This window comes from Anabrus simplex, chromosome 1 (genome assembly GCF_040414725.1).
Source record: "Anabrus simplex isolate iqAnaSimp1 chromosome 1, ASM4041472v1, whole genome shotgun sequence".
In the NCBI taxonomy this organism is placed as follows: domain Eukaryota; kingdom Metazoa; phylum Arthropoda; class Insecta; order Orthoptera; family Tettigoniidae; genus Anabrus; species Anabrus simplex.
Genome location: NC_090265.1, coordinates 716,580,497 through 716,599,165, shown reverse-complemented (window position 1 = coordinate 716,599,165; position 18,669 = coordinate 716,580,497). Strand labels below are relative to the sequence as shown.

The window sequence follows — 18,669 nt, the reverse complement described above, 5'->3', positions numbered from 1 at the left end:
GAGAGGCCGCGGATGACCACGATTGAGATGGAAGGACACAATCCGACGCAGTATTTGAGAAAGAAACCTGGACTGGGACACAGTGTTGGAGGAGGAGTGGTGGAAAGACCGAAGAAAGTGGAGAGGAACCATATTTGCACCTACCTGGCTACAACTGGATAATGGGAAATGATGATGATGATGATGATGATGATGATTAATGAACCAATTGAGTTAGTTGGCTGGGAGCTACAGTCTATTGAGTTGAAGATGGTAATCTATAGATACAGAGTGATCCACCATCTGATGTTGAACTTTTTGGCTTTGACATTCTTTTTGAATGCTTTATGGTTATTTCCATGGTTTGCAGAGGGAACAACGCATGAGGGGTGAATGGCTGAATAAAACATTAATCAAAGTATAGCTGATAACATTTAAGAAATTTATATTTTTCTTTCTTTTCAAAAGGATAAATATTTATTATAACAAGAATTTAACAAAGTAGAAGAGGAGAGCAGAAGCTCAGATAATAACCAGGTGAACATAAAAGCTTATGAAGTTTACAGAAAAGTATCTTGAGATCTTGCATATCTTAGTGAGAGAGCTCATCAGCTCTGAATAATTTACAAGGGAGCTCACTAGCTTAGGATAAATAACAGATGAGGACAAAAGCTCTGGAGCCTTACATTCTCAAGGATAGGGAACTTCCATGTTAAATTACATACCATTGTTGAAAAATTTCTAATTTGGCACTACTTTTACATATTACAGTATATTTAGAAAGGAGACTAGCCTATATAGTCTTTAATCTTCTAAGTGCTGAGTTACCAGTTGACTGTCTGGTACCTCAGTGCTGAGTTTTTTCATTCATAATATAAAAAAAATGTAGCAGCCTCCATTTTTAACTTATCAGTGGTGTGATTAGCTTTAAATTTTTACAAATGTTGGTTCTTTATAAATCTAAATGCAAATGTAAAATCCTACACTTATGTTCAATATTATTTTGAGAGAAAACAAAATTATATTTTTTGCGCCCATGTGTACATCATCTTTATATAAAGTAAACAGTCCAAAATAAAATTATTTCCTAAAATCTGTAGGCGACTAATACATGTAACTCCTTACAAGTACATAAGTTGATATTTCAAAATATTTTCTAAACCTCAATGTTTTCCACCAGTTGTTTGGGATACCGATTTGTTTCATCAACAACCGGCTGCACCAAATCCACTGACAGAATAGTTTTTAAAAAATCAATGATTTTGGGGTTGTCATCAAACAGTACTTGGCTGCCAGAGTCTGTCACAGTTACTTGAAAGTCTGGTGGAGAAAAGTCATCCATCCACCACGAAAATAATGATGAAATAGCTTTTGAACTTGCCGTGTTTTTCTTCCTTCGTTTAGAAGGAGGGTCTGTTTCTTTCACACTTACAATATTTTCAGCACTCTCTGTATCACTCTCACTTTCAAAATCGCTGAACAGTTCATTAAAATCATCATCTTTATCATCACTTTCCACTGTGGTTAATAACTGAAAGATTCTTTGATCCGAAATAACATTCCTGCGAGAGCAACTAGCTTGCTGTTCCGCCATGCTTGTTTACATCACAGATGGGCTCCACAGACGTCCACAGAAAGCTCTCTAAGTTACCTCTTGAAGCTGTAAGCCATGATCAATTAGTTCTACATAATGTCCAACTGATGGCAGAACATGCCAGAGATCGAATCAACACTCAAGAATGAACCAAGAAACTCAAAAAATTAAAAATCTCCTGCACTGTCTATAGTCGGGCGTAGCAGTGCTGGACCAGCCGCATCAGCCCGTCTATAGGCGGGCGTAGCACTCATTGGGTTAATAAGCACACGTCTATTACCAAAGTATGAAAGTACCAAAAGCTTCGGCAACAATCTTACATCAAGTGGGTTTCTAAACCGTAGAGTCCAAATTACAACCGTTTTCACACACGACCTTTTGTTTGGGCCAGCAGAATACATTAATTACCAAAAGTCTGACAGCACAGAATGTTGACAAACTAATGAGAATCTTACCTACAGAGTAACCTATAACCTTGTTAGAGGAGCTGTACACAAAAGGATTGGAAGATCCATGATAAACAGGGGCAGAAGGCCCATACTACCTGGCCATGAACAAAAAAATTACGACAAGTGGTTAATTACAAAAGGCCGAGAACCAAAATGAGAATGGAGAAGGAAATTAAGCCCTCCAAAGAAAATTTAAATCAGTACACTACCTAATTGGGCATAGAGTCAGATTTCTTGGGATTTAAAAAATCAAATGCAATGTTTTCTTTCAACTGAATTAAGAATTAAACTTTCCATTTCTGTTTTAGAGTTGTAAGAGGAGTGTAATGTGTTTTCTCGACTCTTTCAGGCACTAGACGACCTCGACCTAGAGACGGACGACAGCTCTTGTACGCCACACCGTCCCCGACTAGACAGTTACTACTCAGCCAATTCTCGCCGTAGCACCTACTTCTCAACCACGGGCTCCAACTACCAGTCGCTAGTTGACTCTACGAGTATTGCCGGAACTAGCGACGTAGAACCTCGTCTTCCCAACGCCAATGTGCGTATGTACGGCCCACCGTCACAGCTGCCCGCGCTCATGCAGCCAGTTCCCCACCACTGGAAGCTCATCGAGGGTAGGTATCAGTGCTGAAAGGATCCTCCAAATTTTGATTCCTGTAATCTGGAAAATCAGTTACCTCCCATAAGAGAGGATATGACTGGTAAAGAAGTTCAACTATCATATTGTCAAGACGTTAATGGTGGGATTATTTTATTGTGCTTCTGCCTCTTAGCTGAAGATCTTGACTTTGATTCCTGGCTTGTCATAGAATTTCAGTCCTGGTTTAAAGGTTAAATCAGGGTTCACTGATCCGTGGTAGGTCAACTGAAGAGCTGTCTAATGTGAGACATTGCAAACCAGGTGTATAAAGTAAAGTAACATGGCTGTCAAGGTTATCAGTAGGGTTCAAATGTTTAGAACCTAAAAATTGCCCAAATATGCAGGCAAAAAGTGTATGTCCTTAAAAATAGCTATATACAAGGGAGATCAAATATAAACAGGATTTTATTTTTTATTTAATTTAATGAAAAACTCAAGGCAATTACAATTTATTTTTCCACATAGTTTCCTGCTTTGGAAATGCATTTGTCTCAGTGTATGGGCAGATTTTGATGCCCTCATTGTAAAACGAACAGGGTCGTGTCACCAGCCAGTTGCACACAAAGTCTTCGACACTCTTGTCATCTTCAAATCATTTCCCTCCTAGAGCATCTTTAAGCGATCTGAACAATTGGAAATGGCAGGGCGATAAGTCTGGGTTGTAAGGAGGATGACACAGACCTCCAAATGTCTCAACTTCCGATTTCCAGTCAAAAGGCAAGGAACCCATCTGGAACACACTCTATGGAACTGTAGGTCATTTGTGATGATTGCTTAACAGCTCCCATAACTGATTCCGACTTGTTCCCAGTTTCTGATACTCTCGCCCGGTGATCGTCGTCAATAATGTCTTTAACCACACAAATGTTTTCGTCTGTAATGCTGGTCCGGGGACGGCGATGGTGTTGCTGATTTTCCACACGTTCTCGTCCTCCCTTGAACTTTTTATGCCAGGCAAACACACGCATCCTTGACAATGTTTGATCACCGAACTGTGCAGTCAATCTCTGGCAAATTTTCACTGCTGTAACTCCTTCACAGGCAAGAAATTTTATAATTATGCCTTGCACAGTGGAGGGGTGCACCTGTTCCTCTGACATCATGAGCGTTACTGTCAAAACGGCGGGAAATATCTAACAGCACGCTCTCCCCACTCCTAACAGTCCTGCCTAAGTATAGCAGAAGTACGGGGCCAGTCCTATCAGCTGTTGATGTTCAGGAACAAAAATCCTGTTTATATTTGATCGACCTTTGTATGACCTGAAAAGTGAAAAGTATGACACTGAATTATTTTTGCCACTAGTTCTTTTATAGTCGTAGACATCAGATTTATATGCTGTATAAATCACCACCGAGGAAGTGGCCGTGCAGTTAGGGACACACAGCTGTGAGCTTGCATTCGGCAGATAGCAGGTTCGAACCTTACTTTTGGCAGCCCTGAAGATGGTTTTCTGTGGTTTCCCATTTTCACACCTTAATTAAGGCCACGGCCACTTCCTTCACACTCCTAGTAACTATCCTATTGCCGCCATAAGACCTGTCTGCATTGCTGCAACGTAAAGCCAATTGTATAAATTGCCAATATAAGCATACTGCAAAAAGTGGTCAAATATGCATTTATATATGCACTTATATACTACGGGAGGGGATCAAATATAAACAGGATTTCATTTTTTATATAAATTCATTTATTGAAAAACACAAGGCAATTACAATTTATTTTTCCCAGCTTTTTGATGCCCCCATCGTAAAAAGAACAGGGTTGTGTCACCAGCCAGTTGCGCACAAAGTCTTCCACACTCTCGCCACCTTCAAATCCTTGCCCTCCTAGAGCTTCTTTAAGCGGTCCGAACAAATGGAAATCGCAGGGTGATAAGTGCAGGCTGTAAGGAGGATGATCAAGTGCAGTCCATTGCATTTTCTGTAGCTTGGAGACAGAGCTGCAGTGAGGGGCCATGCACTGTTGTGGAGGAGGATGAATTTTCAAATCGGTTGGTGTCATTTTTTGCGGTGATATGCAACCCTCGCCTTGTTCAACAGCTCCCAGTAGTAAGCAGCATTGATTGTGCATCGCTCATTCAAACAATCAATCACCAGAATGCCTCGCTGATCGAAAAAAACAGTTTCAACAACCTTGCCAGCTGACAGTCGAGTCTTGGCTTTACTGGTGCTGCCTCCCCTTTCCTCCGCCACTCCTTACTGGCTTGTTTAGTTTCGGGGGTGTAGTGGTGGACCCATGTTTCGTCGCAGGTGATGATCCGACTCAAAAATGCATCACCTTCTTCCGCAAACCTTGCTGTAAGCCTCTGACAGACCTCCAAACGTCTCAACTTAAGATTTTCAGTCAAAAAGCGAGGAACCCATCTGGAACACACTTTACGGAACTGTAGGTCATTTGTGATGTTTGCTTGTCAGCTCTCATAACTGATTCTGACTTGTTCTGCAATTTCTGATACTGTCACCCATTGATCGTCATCAATAATGTCTTTAACCGCACAAATTTTTTCATTTGTAATGCTGGTCCGGGGACGGCAATCGTGTTGCTGATTTTCCACACGTTCTCGTCCTTCCTTGAACTTTTTATGCCAGACAAACACATGTGTCCTTGACAACGTTTGATCACCGAACTGTGCAGTCAGTCTCTGGCAAATTTCCGCTGCTGTAACTCGTTCACGAGCAAGAAATGTTACAATTATGCATTGCGCAGTGGAGGGGTGCACCTGTTGCACCGACATTGTGAGCGTTACTGACGAAACGGCGGGAAATATCTAACAGCATGCTCTCCCCACTCCTAACGGTCCCCCTAAGCATAGCAGAAGCGCGGGGCCAGTCCTACCAACTGTTGATGTTCAGGAACAAAAATCCTGTTTATATTTGATCGACCTTTGCATTAAATGCACGTATGAAATGCAAACTAACATTCCTTTTGTAGACACACACTATTCACCCACACCAATACATAAAATCATGATCATGAATAAACACATGAATGAAAAACAAAAAATCACTCAACTTAGTTGCGCCTGTTCCACTATTTCAAACAGTCTGGGCATAGTTTGTGAGAAATGCACTCTTCTTCCAGATAAGACACAGTGTATTAATTAATACACATGATAAATCAATTAGTAAGGTTCTTAAAATAAAAAAATAAAAACCCGTGAAAACCGGGCAATTGGCTGTGCGATTAGGGGCGTTTCTAGTGCCCTGTGTCATGATTTCCCCTGTACCTCCCCTCTCCAACTGGCCCTATATAAGCAGCACTTTTTGCCTGCTACCTCAAGGCATTCTTCACACCTGTATGGGACTTATTCTTCGACCATGAGGTATTCTGAACTTCGCATGACTGTGTTCTCGAGTGGTTGTACTCGATTATGTATCCATAAGGGAGCAGCTGGATGTCTAATTCCTTTGTTTGGAATGTTGTTTCATGTTATATGACTATGAACTTTCTGTGTGTCAATACTCTCAAAATTTTCTGGTATTTCAGATTAGTTTACATTCTTCTACTGTGTAATAGTCTTGCCTTGAACTTGTTTATATTTATTTTGTTGGCCTAAATGCATCGGTGTTACAGCCAGTGTTTTCTGGAACTCGATATTGAAATAGCACACTACTTTCTAGTTAGGTCAATTCTTAGAGTATGCCCGGATATTATAATATAAAATGCTGATCTTTAACTCATTCTCCTATTTTTATTGTCTTTCCTGCCTTAATCTCTCTCATTTGTCCTTGTACAGTTGGTTGGGAAATATCTGTTCTATTTAAAGAATGTAATTATAAATGTTATTCAGATGAAGTCAAAATTGTCCCTATTGCTGAGCTTTGCAATACTGGTATTTGCTTTGTGGTTTGCTGTGAAAAGTGCTCTAATCTTTAATATTTTGGTGCTGTACTATTCTTAACTTCTTGTGTCTTGTGTTTCAGTACATCTATTTTTGATCATCTGAATTTGCCAATTCTTGTTCATCCTCTAGTGCCCTTGTATTTTACTGACTGCTTGTTCATTTCTATCTTCCCCCTTTGTACCATCCATGGTTTATCTTCCTCTCGTTGCCCAGCACTTGAATATGTCGCTAATCTTTTGTAAATAATAATAATAATAATAATAATAATAATAATAATAATAATAATAATAATAATAATAATAATAATAATAATAATAATAATGATGATGATGATGATGATGATGATGATGATGATGATGATGATGATGATGATGATGATGATGATCCACTCGCCACACCTCCCTACGACCACTCCCCTTTCACTTCTCTGTTAAAGTAATTCCTTGTTGTTCTCGTTCCGTCCATCCTCATAACATGTGCAAACCACTGTCTTCCTAAAAGCTCAGCTTCATTTCTGATCTTGTCCTTCCTGGTCTTTTGGTTCATTGTTCTGATGAATTTCATTTCTGTTGACTGGATTTTTATGCAGGGTACATGTTTCAAGTCCATAGGTGAGAATTGGTATGAAGTAGGTATGAAACATGGTCAGTTTTGCCTTCTGGGGTATTTTATCATCCCAGAGTAGATTTCTCACTTGAAAATAAAATTGAGAAGCTTTCTGAGTCCGTTAAGTATTTCTTGGTTTACTGTGTTATCTTTTGAAATTATACTTCCAAGGTATATGAAGTTAGAAACAGATTGTAACAGAGTTCCCTCCAGGAAAATGTTTGAATCTATACCTTTCCTGTTTATAGTCATTTCAACAGCTTTTGTTTTACTGATGTTTAGTCCATATTCTTTAAACTTGCCATTCCAAAGTTTTAGTTTTTCCTGTACTTCTGCTTCATTTTCATATTGCTGTAGATATGAAAGTGAATGAACTTCACAAAGTCCTTGTTTTATGACAGTAAACCATGTTACAGAATTTTTGTGGTTGCAGAGGTGATTTTTCTTCTTCTGTGAATATGTATGTTGTTACTTGTTTTCAGGAGAGTTTGTGATGGTTCACGCTTCCTACCAGACCCACCTTGGTTCAGACTGCCTCTTTGCTCCCAACTCCAAGCTTGCCGATGGGATCATCTGGCTCCTCGTCATCCGAGCTGGCATCACTCGTACCCAACTACTGCAGGTAAGTTTACATAGACCCTCTCCAAAGCTGAGCATTTAAACACTTTTACTGTACAAGTCCAAATCTACTGAAGTTCATCAGTGCGCCTGGTGGGGTGGTGTTGAACAAGATCTTGCCAGTGTCTCTCTCTCTCTCTCTCCAGTCCCCTCCTCTACTCGTCCAGCCATCATTTCCTTGGTCGTTCAACTGGCCTCCCTCCGCTGACTGTCTGTTCCATGTATGCATGTGGTGTTCGAGTGCCGGGCATACTCTTAAGTCTTGCAGACCTTAGTCCTTCTTTCTGAGTGTGTTCCACTCCCGAAAATGATTTGACATCCTCATTTCTACAAATTAGAAAGCCTGTTGTAACTATAAAGATGCACACATGTGATGCTTTCAGTTGTATTATTATTTATAAGCTTCATTTTCCGTATTGATTGGATTCAATTTATAGACAAGAAAGTGTTCCACCGATCAGTACTTATTTATTGTGAATGAATTATTACACTAGTACCGGTTTCGGCCTGTCATGGCCATCATCAACTAGTACATAACATTTATAGTCATTAGACAAAATTACAAAGATGTTACGTTAGATCATCCGGATGTCTAATGAAGAATGGAAGTAAAATATATTGCAGTATTGTTATGTTAAAATATTTGTGATTAAAGGTGGTGGTGGTGATGGTTACAATAAACGAAAACCTATTTAGTGTATATGGATATGAGTACATTAAACACATTAAAACATATAGGCCACAGTATAAAACACTTGAAAAATTATAACACATTAAAACATAGTATATATTTTTAAAAAGTCTATTAAAATTTGGGTTCATGTTGTGTAGCACTCATTCTTCAATCTTCTTGTGGTTGTTGTGTTAATTTAGTCGTATTAGGTGATCGTCGAGAATGTTCTATGGCTGATATACTTTATATTGATGTGTTGTAAGAACTCTTGTCATTAAATTTTTTTTAAATATTTTTTTTTGAAAATCGATGAAGGAATGCCTGGTGTATGTATGAAAATGAAGAGAGTACTTACTATTGTTGTTGTGGAGGTTGTGTACCGGTATGTTTGGAGACTTGCTGTGTTCTGCTACGATTACGTCTGGGGCTCATGTTAGCTGTGGGGAGGGATGTAGGTGGAAGGGAAGGAGGAGTGGCTATTGTGGAGGTAGGGGCGGGGTCAGGCTTGTGATTCATCGGTTTGTTAGGACGTGTGTTTACTATTTTGAGATAGTCATTCTTTATTGCAGGAATGGCTTTATAAAAAATGATGCTGGTTTTCTCTGTAATGTCGTTAATGTTATGATTGGGGTTAGTGTATTGGTCCAGAGAAATATAGAAATCTTCGGTTATGTTGAGCAGGGGGCCCTTAGAGTTTATGTTTAATATCGTCATGTCATTATTGATGTCTGTGAAACTATGCTTAGATTCTTCTATATGTTGACCTATTGATGAAAAATGGTTGTGTTTTACTGCATTTATGTGTTCATTGTAGCGGATGTATACGCTGTTTTATTTGTTTTATTTACAAATTATATACACATTGTACACACTCATTAATAAGCCACCATTTTGAACAAAACACTTCAAAGAAGAAGAAGAATAAGAATAAGAATGCCACATTAGCATGTCAACCAGTTACCGATACAACAAAATCACAACATGAGTTCACACACTCGGCTAACTACTTTCAGTCACAAGTCTCGCTAACAACTCAACTGCAACTCCCAAGACTGTCTCTTTATGTACATTGCCTGGCCAGGCTTCTAGACAAGTATGCCACAACATGTTTTCTCGTAATTTCTAGAGTACCGAGCTCGATAGCTGCAGTCGCTTAAGTGCGGCCAGTATCCAGTATCCAGTATTCGGGAGATAGTAGGTTCCGAACCCCACTGTCGGCAGCCCTGAAAATGGTTTTCCGTGGTTTCCCATTTTCACACCAGGCAAATGCTGGGGCTGTACCTTAATTAAGGCCACAGTCGCTTTCTTCCCACTCCCAGCCCTTCCCTGTCCCATCGCCGCCATAAGACCTATCTGTGTCAGTGTGACGTAAAGCAAGTAGAAAAAAAATTTCTAGAGTTTCCAATAACCTGTTTACAATGAATGGAATGTTCTCTACAACTCTACTGACAAGATGCGTTGTTCTGGTCTATTACCCTACGTTGCACAACATTACATTGAATTTATACGTCATATTTACAGGTAATAATAAATTATTAATATTAATTACGTGTTCTTACATTAAATAAAGTCATATTAATATACAGCAGACGTTTCGTGACATAACCTCACATGTTTTGTTACACAAGACAGATCATACAACACACAATTAATACAATCATGATTTATACCAAATAAAGTCCGCACATAACTATGTAAATAACAACAATAACAACAACAACATCAACATCAACAACAATAATAACTTTTTGAGCTCAATATTTCTACTAATTACCCATGGGTTTAGCAAATAGCAGTTCAGTATGTAGCAGCATGTTGAGTGAGTCAGGCAATGTGCGGGTTTAGCTCCAATAACGGACCAACTATATTGGTATTATAAATTTACTCATTCGGGACAAATATTTCAGGTTCCCTATGGAAATACACATCTATATCATAAGTGGTATGTTCGGAGCTGTCAGTGGAGAGATGGCGTGGAATGACATCACTAGACGAATAAGTTTGAGTGAGTCGTAAGAAAGGATAGATAGATCACAATATGAGGATAAAATTGGAATTCAAGAGGACAAATTGGGGCAAATTTTTGTTTATAGGAAGAGGAGTTAGGGACTGGAATAACTTACCAAGGGAGATGTTCAGTAAATTTTCATTTCTTTCAAATCATTTCAGAAAAGGCTAGGAAAACAACAGATGGGGAATCTGCCGCCTTGGCGACTGCCCTAAATGCAGATCAGTAGTGACTGATCGACTGATACACCAAAAATGAAAATTGACAGTCTTGGTTGCTTTACATCGTTGAATTAAAAGTTAAATCACAGTTCTGTTACAACATTGGGTGAAGTTTCATACTCTTAGACTTGTGGTTTGAAATAATTTAGTGCAGAATGACAAGAATGAAAGTTTGCATCACAGTATATAGTTTGTAGTATTTGACTGTTGCTCATTTGGAGTAGAATGAAGTCATGTAGCATTCCATTAGAGACATCTTGTCATATAGGATTCATATAGGATGGAAGTACAAAAGAAAGTAAGGTTTGTTTTCCAATTCAGATCAAATTCATATATTGTCTGAAAAAAAGACCATAAACTAAAATTAGCTATGTGATTAAAAAATGGGAAAATATGGCCATATTAATATGAGACTCAGCCCTTGATTTGAAGCCCAAGGTATGTTACTGAAGCCGTGACAGAAACCATAATGACACGTCAACAGTACGGACGTGAGTGAAGGGGAGTGTTTCCATGTCATGACTTGTCAGTTTTAAAATGTTTGGCTGAAGATAACCTCATGGGAAGGTCAAAACTAGTCCCAATTTAATGTAGCTCTTATATTAATAAAGTATTAAATAGGTGGCACTTGCCACTTCACTGTGTGTGTTGTTTCTCAATGTTTATTGTGCTTCAAGAAACTTCCTTCGCCCTATAAATTCTTCTCCCCGACCGCTCGGTCTTCAGTCCGGCACTGACACCACGTGAGGTTGGAGGGTTGTCTAACCTGCTCCCAGTTTCATCAATGGGAAATTCTGCTACTGCTTCAATAATAGCAATATTGGGTGAGCAACAGAGTGTTATGATTTTGTCTGGCCCTGTGGATTTATGCGGGCATAGTTCTACACTGTTTCTTTTCTTTCAGGAGCATGGGAATATTATGTACAAGTACTTAAGTACCTCTCTTGACTAGTTTAAAAAAGTAAGAAAATGTATCTCCAATTCAGGCTTGAGTTATGAAAAGTGGGCCTGGACTTCAGTTTAAATGAACCATTCGGCAAGTGAACTTTTGAAAACTGTGGCACTTCATCTAGTTATTTACGAATGATTCTCGGTATTGTGATTCTGCCCCTTCCTTCTCCGACCTTCCCTGTTGCAGACTTACTCACTTAATTCTTCTGAAACTGATTTTTTTTTTTTTTTTGTAGGCTAAGACTTTGTAAATTGTAAGATTTTTTGTTATTGTGAAAACCTTTTGTAAGTGGTCTAGGACTCTCTATATAAAATTTTGTTGTAACTACACTTTTTCCCCCCTCTAAGTTCATCTGTCACAATGAAGTCATCTCTGTTTTAATCTTGTGGTACCTTAGTTTCGAAATTTGTAAGATATTGAGTTCAGTTGTGGTTGTATTTCAAGTAATAATAATAATTTCGTGTGGCTATTTCTAGCCGAGTGCAGCCCTTGTATGGCAGACCCTCCAATGAGGGTGGGCGGCATCTGCCATGTGTAAGTAACTGCGTGTTATTGTGGTGGAGGATAGTGTTATGTGTTGGTGTGGGAGTTGCAGGGATGTTGGGGACAGCACAAACACCCAACCCCTGGGCCATTGGAATTAACCAAAGAAGGTTAAAATCCCCGACCCGGCTGGGAATCGAACCCGGGACCCTCTGAACTGAAGGCCAGTATGTCATCAGTAGATCTTTACCCACTCATAATGATGCTCTTGTAGTTGTCTTACTGTGAATACAAGGTCTACTGTGGACCTTCCTGATCTGATCTGAAGCCATACTGCTCTTCTCTTAGCTTTTCTTCCTTCCTATTTCTGATCCTATTCTCCAGAATCTTCTCAAACACCTTTGCACAGTGGCATATCAATGTGATTCACCTATAGTTTTTAAAATCTTTCCTATTCCCCTTCTTGAAGATGGGTATGATTATCCCCCTTCCTCCAGTCTTCAGGGATCTTCCTCTCTTTCCATCCTACTTTCAGCACACGATAAAGCCACTGTTTCCCCTCCTCTTCTCGTGCCTTCACCATCTGAATAATCTGAATAATCTGAATACTCACTTCATCTAAACCTGAGGCTTTCTCTCGTTTCATCTTGTCCATCTCCCCATGTTTAGTCTTTTTGTATTTCCAGGTTTCTTCCTTCCTCCATACTTATACCATGACGAATATAAGACCCAGTGTGAGGACTCGCCATTATAGCAAACAAACTATTGTGGTCCCGCCACTGCAAGCACTGCAAGCGATTATATCCAACATGTGCTCTAGTAGTTACGTCAAGCCGGGTGTAGAAAAGTGCGGGAGTTGTTACTGTGCGCGATATTTCAGTGAATAAGTAGAATCGTCTTTGCTTTCACTTCCTAATCTCAGTTCATTTTGTGTTGTGTACTTCAAGCATGTATCTTATGTGGCTTGATTAATTTAATAGTTCAGCATTCCGTACTGTTTTGTGCCTGGCTGTAAGTCAGGCTGTGGTAGAGTAGTTGATGACATGCAATTTTTTTCACCACCGAAGGATAGAAATCAATTTGAAAAATACACCAGAGCTATTCCACGGAAGGATACTGAGTTAACGCGTAATAGCAGAATTTGACATGTTCATTTCTCTGATGATTTGATAGTAAAATCAGATAATTTTATAGTGAATGGTGGAAATTATGTCCAGGTGCAGTGCCTCACATTTTCCCTAATTTGCCGAAATACCTTTCAAGTGAGATAAAGTCCCGTTCGAAACTCTTCGATTGAGAAGTGTACCATTTGGCTGGGTATGTTGTTAATCACTCTTCTAAATTTATTAAATGTTCGCCCTGTGCCCGTTCTCTATGTGAGAATAATGAAAGTAAATTTTCATTTCTCACCGAAATAAAAAGACTATGATTCAAGCAATAATGAATTGTTTTTAACACGTCATTCGAAAAGTGTATGTGACATTCTTTTCCAGGCCAAGAAAGTAAGTAATGGAAAGCTGAACTCAAAATTGATGTGGGGCAAACCTGTGCTTTCCGCAACATGAAATGAAGGCCATAGCTCTTATTTGCATGTATGATTTTTTTTCCATTGTACCCTGCCGTGTTATTTTAATTATAATCTCTCATTGTTTTTAAAAGACAGTGTATATACTTATCAGTTGCGGAGTAATACATTTCCTCTGGCATAATTCCTAAGACCAGCTGATCAGTATTGTGGAGCTTGCCCACTCTAGCACTGCCTGGTGAGGTGCGCTTGAACTCGAGGAGTCCTCACACTTGTTCTTATATTCATCATGCTTATACAGTAACATAATCATACAGCTTATTTACAGACTTCTTCCTGATGGCCTGTTTAAAATCTTTGGGAGGGTTAGGAGCTTTATCTGAGCTGGGAGACCGTTTCAGACTCGAGCAGAACAATTGTAAAACCCTGAGAGGCATCCTGTTGAAGTGGGGAGGAAGGAATACTCCCAGGTCTTGAATGATGGAATGATAGGAGAGTGAAAGTTGGACAGAACCAGTGGAAGACTCCCACGCTGTGGACACTGGAGGGAAGATAAGGTACGATAGGCTTGATGATATGGGAAGCAGAACAGTTGATTTTAACCCTCTCACTTCCCTCTGTTAGCTCCATGATTAGACAAACTTATCAACTGAACGGTAGAAATAGAACTTATACGAAAGGTCTATCATAAATTAAAAAAGGAATATCGTATGTTAAGAGGAAATAAACTGATAAAAGGTGGAGAATGTGGTGAATCTCATCTTTGTGTCTTGTGTTCCAGTTCCTCCTGGGGCTGTCGTCGGGCACTCACCTCACTTGTTCAAAGGCCGAGATGATCCCAGTGACGGCGTTCCGACTGGAACCGGAGCCCAGCAGCGGACACCTAACGGTGGATGGAGAGGCGGTTGACTACGGACCCATTCAGGCGGAGTTGATGCCCGGCCTAGCTAAAGTCATGTCCCGATAGGTGCAGCAATAACACTTGACAATATCACATCACACATTCCGTCTTACTCTATGCTCTCTGGTGTCTTGAAACAACTTTCTCGGTAGACAACATTGCTAAGATGTTCTGATCTCGTAAGAACACACTGTTGATGGGCATTCCCACTCAAACAGGTAGTCGATTTCCTTGCACTAAGAAATTCTTTGTGTTCAAAACTTCTAAACATAAATTATTTCTCATCTGATTATGTAAAATCATTTTATTGTTTTCTTTCTTTTAGTTGCAAGCAACTCCCGGTTCGATAAGCCTCCCTTGCCTTAACTTTTCAAGCGCTGACTACAATTAAGAAATTAAACAATCTCAAAAGCAGTGCTTGTTGAAAAGACTGCAACTTGGTGTTTGGCGGTTTTGTTAGAATTTTTGTGTTTATTTTTCCTTTGTAAAGTGAACTACTACCTGAAGAAGTGAGAGAGAGATACTGCTTTAACTGACAGTAAATTACCCAGGCCAAGTGGAAAGAGGAGAGCTTTTCCTGCGAGACTGCGTGTGTGTGATGCAATATCGTGAAGTGTGCGGTAACTTAGCAGCTCAACATTCCAGTAAAGTACCTGTTTCATTAACTAGCATTCCATTGAGCGTTGGCCTGACGACTCGCAAGGCAGGCACGACCTGTTCTCTAGCATCTTCTTGTAAACTACAAGCTATTTCCTGCTTAGACTACTTCTGGTTCTGTGAGAAGTAAGGGAGCTATCCCACAAAAGATTAAACTTGAGAAAATTGTGGGTTTTTTTGCATTTATTGTTGTGAGAAAAAATACTAATATTGGGATATAATGTTTTTTAACTTATGCTGTGGTATTGTAGAAAATTGAAGTGAAAAAAAGTTACCTTGATGATTATGATAATACCAAATATATTAATTTAATACAAAATCAGTAGTGTCACAAACAGGGAAAGCAGTCACTTTGAAAATAAAGAAAGAAAATCAATGTCTCAATGATTATTGCAATTCTTTCAGCCTGTTTGTTGGATTCATCAGTGTTTGAAGCTCTTAATGATATATTAACATTAGTTTAATGTACTAAACTTTTAAAATAATACAGTATTTGAATAGAGAATTTGTAAGGTAAAAAAACATATCTTCGCAGTTATAACATGGAAATAGAATTAGTTATAGGTTGGTATTGTTGATAGTGATGTTGTTTATAAAGCAGACAACTTTAAAATGTGGCATAGCTCCCTCTGGCATTACATTTTCTGCCAAAGAAGATTAATGGTTTTTAAATGACTGTAGATGGCAGGGCTCAACAGATAGGTACTTCTTCATCACATTATTGATCATCATATTCTACATCACACGGCATACCATAAAATCTCGTTTTTTCAATACGTGTTTGATATCTATCTCTGGTACTGAGATCTTCAAATTTTCCCACTGACTGAACATGCACTAGTGGTGATGTCATATGTCCACTGCATCACCTCTCATACTATTTGGATAACTTCATAGCATCCAGATGTACCTGATATTCATTTAATTGCTTAAAGATACTGTGATCAACTCATAATAGTTCAATATTACACTTGATATCCTGGGTTGAAGCAAATTCAATACTCCTTGAGATACACCTAATAGCCCCACACTTTGTACAGTCGACCAGCGAGACCAAAGAAATGGTTTGGGAATATGTGTGTGACTTCTATTGCAGCACATTTCACAAAGTTGACCAAGTCTGGCGTACTTCCTTGTACTTATGTCAGCTCCTTTAACTCTTGTTGTGCTTCGTCACAATGACATTTGGTTCGCTAGGCCCACAAAGTCTTCATTTCATTCCTTTTATCGCTGGTACTCTGCTTTGTTAAGGGGTCGGACCATTCGAATGTCAAACTGCTGCTATTGGAAGTCATTTGCCAGCCTTTGCCATATTTCTTGCCATGCCCCCTTCACTGCAGAAAGGTTTGTCAAATAATAATAAAAAATCCATTTATCATTTTATGTCAAATTACATATACATTTTTTAGTTTAAGGAACATCAACATCCAGTTCATCGGTCCAAAGAAAGGGCATTCTAATTACACCTGAATCGTACTCTGTTGCTTGGAAAAAAAAACTAACACATGGCACATTACTACATTAATCTGTGTATCCATATTTTAGGAGATGCACAGAAACATGCACAGGAATTTAGTTTGGCCAGGCTGAGCAGTTTGAACAGTACAGCCTGTGTTGATGGCTTCAATCCAGATGTATTTGAAGGATTGCTTGTTGTTCCCAAAGGAGCTGGTGTGGTAGTCAGTGTTCGACAAACACAACTGAACAATAAGCAGTGATTGTAATGGTTTGGTCATCTGGTTCCACAAGAACCGTGAACACACATTTGAATTAACTACCTTTGGAGACATCTGCTGGGCAGTAATTGACTTTGAGAACACTTAATACCCATATTGCTCTGTAGTAATCTTGCCAGAAATAGACTACATAGTTAAAATAACTTCAGAGACAGTTTAATCTGTGTGATAGAATCTCTAAAATAGATTTACATCCACAGCTTTTGATTTGTACTGTGACCTTTTCATAAGAGATATTGAGGGACCTATTCACCATTATTTTCCATGTATGTTAGTATCTACCTCTTGTTGGTAGATTTAGCAGCATGCAGAATTAGTGGTATGTTGCCTGTCCTCTACAGAATATTCTTGCCAGTAGCCTGTGTCCTCATGTCTCTTCTCTGTGGATCATTACGAAAGAAGTGATTCGTGTTTGCTGAAAACGTGGTCTGATAAACCTAGTTGTAAGCAAGCAACTTGTGTGGCAGGTGTGTTTTTCTATATCAGTCGTCTCTCTGTAATGACCTCTTGCCTAGCTTCCTGTACCTAAAGAATTATCGTGACAAAGTAGAGCCGAGAGGTGTCATTTGTCACCAAGTTCCTCAAGCATATACTTCTCAAAATACAAATGATGTGCAGAGCACGCTACCTGAATGACACTGTCACCAAGGCAGCTGTGGTTCAAATTCAGTCAGTGCATGTTGGATTTTTGAGAAAAAGATATTCGTGTTCATGTAATTTCAGTTGCACATAAATCTCAAGGTCCCATGCTGATGGCCAGTCATCTTGAAAAACTGGAAGCTTGCTTTGCTGATGTTTACAAGAAATTATTATTCATGAATAAAAATCTCTTGTTCTGATAAACTAACCACCCTAAAGACATGAATGATCCTGCTCTCTGAATGAGAGGGTTATTTGATTCCACTCTTGTTTTTTGATCCCTAAATGTTGTGGTGGCAACATGGGGCTGTCGTTATCGCCAGTACACTGCTGTGGATGCCGCTAGACTCTGGGTAATGTGCATGACATCCTTCCATTTCTTATTCTTTGTGGCTCAAGACTTTGGCATCATTGACATTGAGGCAATGGCCCTTCAGATCTTCCTTCGTCGTTCTTGTTTGATTCTCCATAGGATTGCTTGTTGTTCCCAAAGGAGCTGGTGTGGTAGTCAGTGTTCGACAAACACAACTGAACAATAAGCAGTGATTGTAATGGTTTGGTCATCTGGTTCCACAAGAACCGTGAACACACATTTGAATTAACTCCCTTTGGAGAAATCTGCTGGGCAGTAATTGACTTTGAGAACACTTAATACCCATATTGCTGTCTAGTGATCTTGCCAGAAATAGACTACATAGTTAAAATAACTTCAGAGACAGTTTAATCTGTGTGATGGAATCTCTAAAATAGACTTTTACATCCACAGCTTTTGATTTGTACTGTGACCTTTTCATAAGAGATATTGAGGGACCTATTCATCATTATTTTTCATGTATGTTAGTCTATAAGGATGATATGCTGACTCTGAGTTGGAAATGTTCCAAAATTTGAGAGAGTTAAGGATGTAGGCGAGTTTCTGGACACTCGCCTAACTGATGATTATTGGAGACTTATACTGTACACTATAAACCTTGTTCTTGATGTTTGACTACTAGTCCCAGGTTGTGGCCCTGCTCGAGCGTCAGAGCCAACATCCTAGAGCTTCTTCTTTTAGTCATACTGAGGGTAGTCAAGACTGGTGCAATAAACACAAGGCTGGTGCAATTCTTTTTGACTGACTGTTGTTATGTACAAATG

General features: G+C 39.2%; 1 protein-coding gene across 2 annotated transcripts in view; it reads left to right on the top strand.

The window, feature by feature from the left end:
• The window catches only part of LOC136857401 (sphingosine kinase 1), a 294,749-nt gene extending 276,776 nt beyond the window's left edge, over positions 1-17,973 (top strand). The window contains exons 6-9 of one of the 2 annotated variants that reach the window (XR_011017549.1): positions 2,372-2,642; positions 7,602-7,741; positions 14,381-14,718; positions 14,826-17,973. Coding sequence is in view for 1 of the 2 variants with exons in the window: in XM_067136040.2 (XP_066992141.2) it covers positions 2,372-2,642; positions 7,602-7,741; positions 14,381-14,566 (597 nt within the window). In the remaining variant the exon portion in view is untranslated. Of the gene's footprint in view, positions 1-2,371; positions 2,643-7,601; positions 7,742-14,380 lie in introns of both variants that reach the window. The other variant, XM_067136040.2, reaches the window with a different exon arrangement.
• The last annotated feature ends 696 nt before the right edge of the window (positions 17,974-18,669 follow it).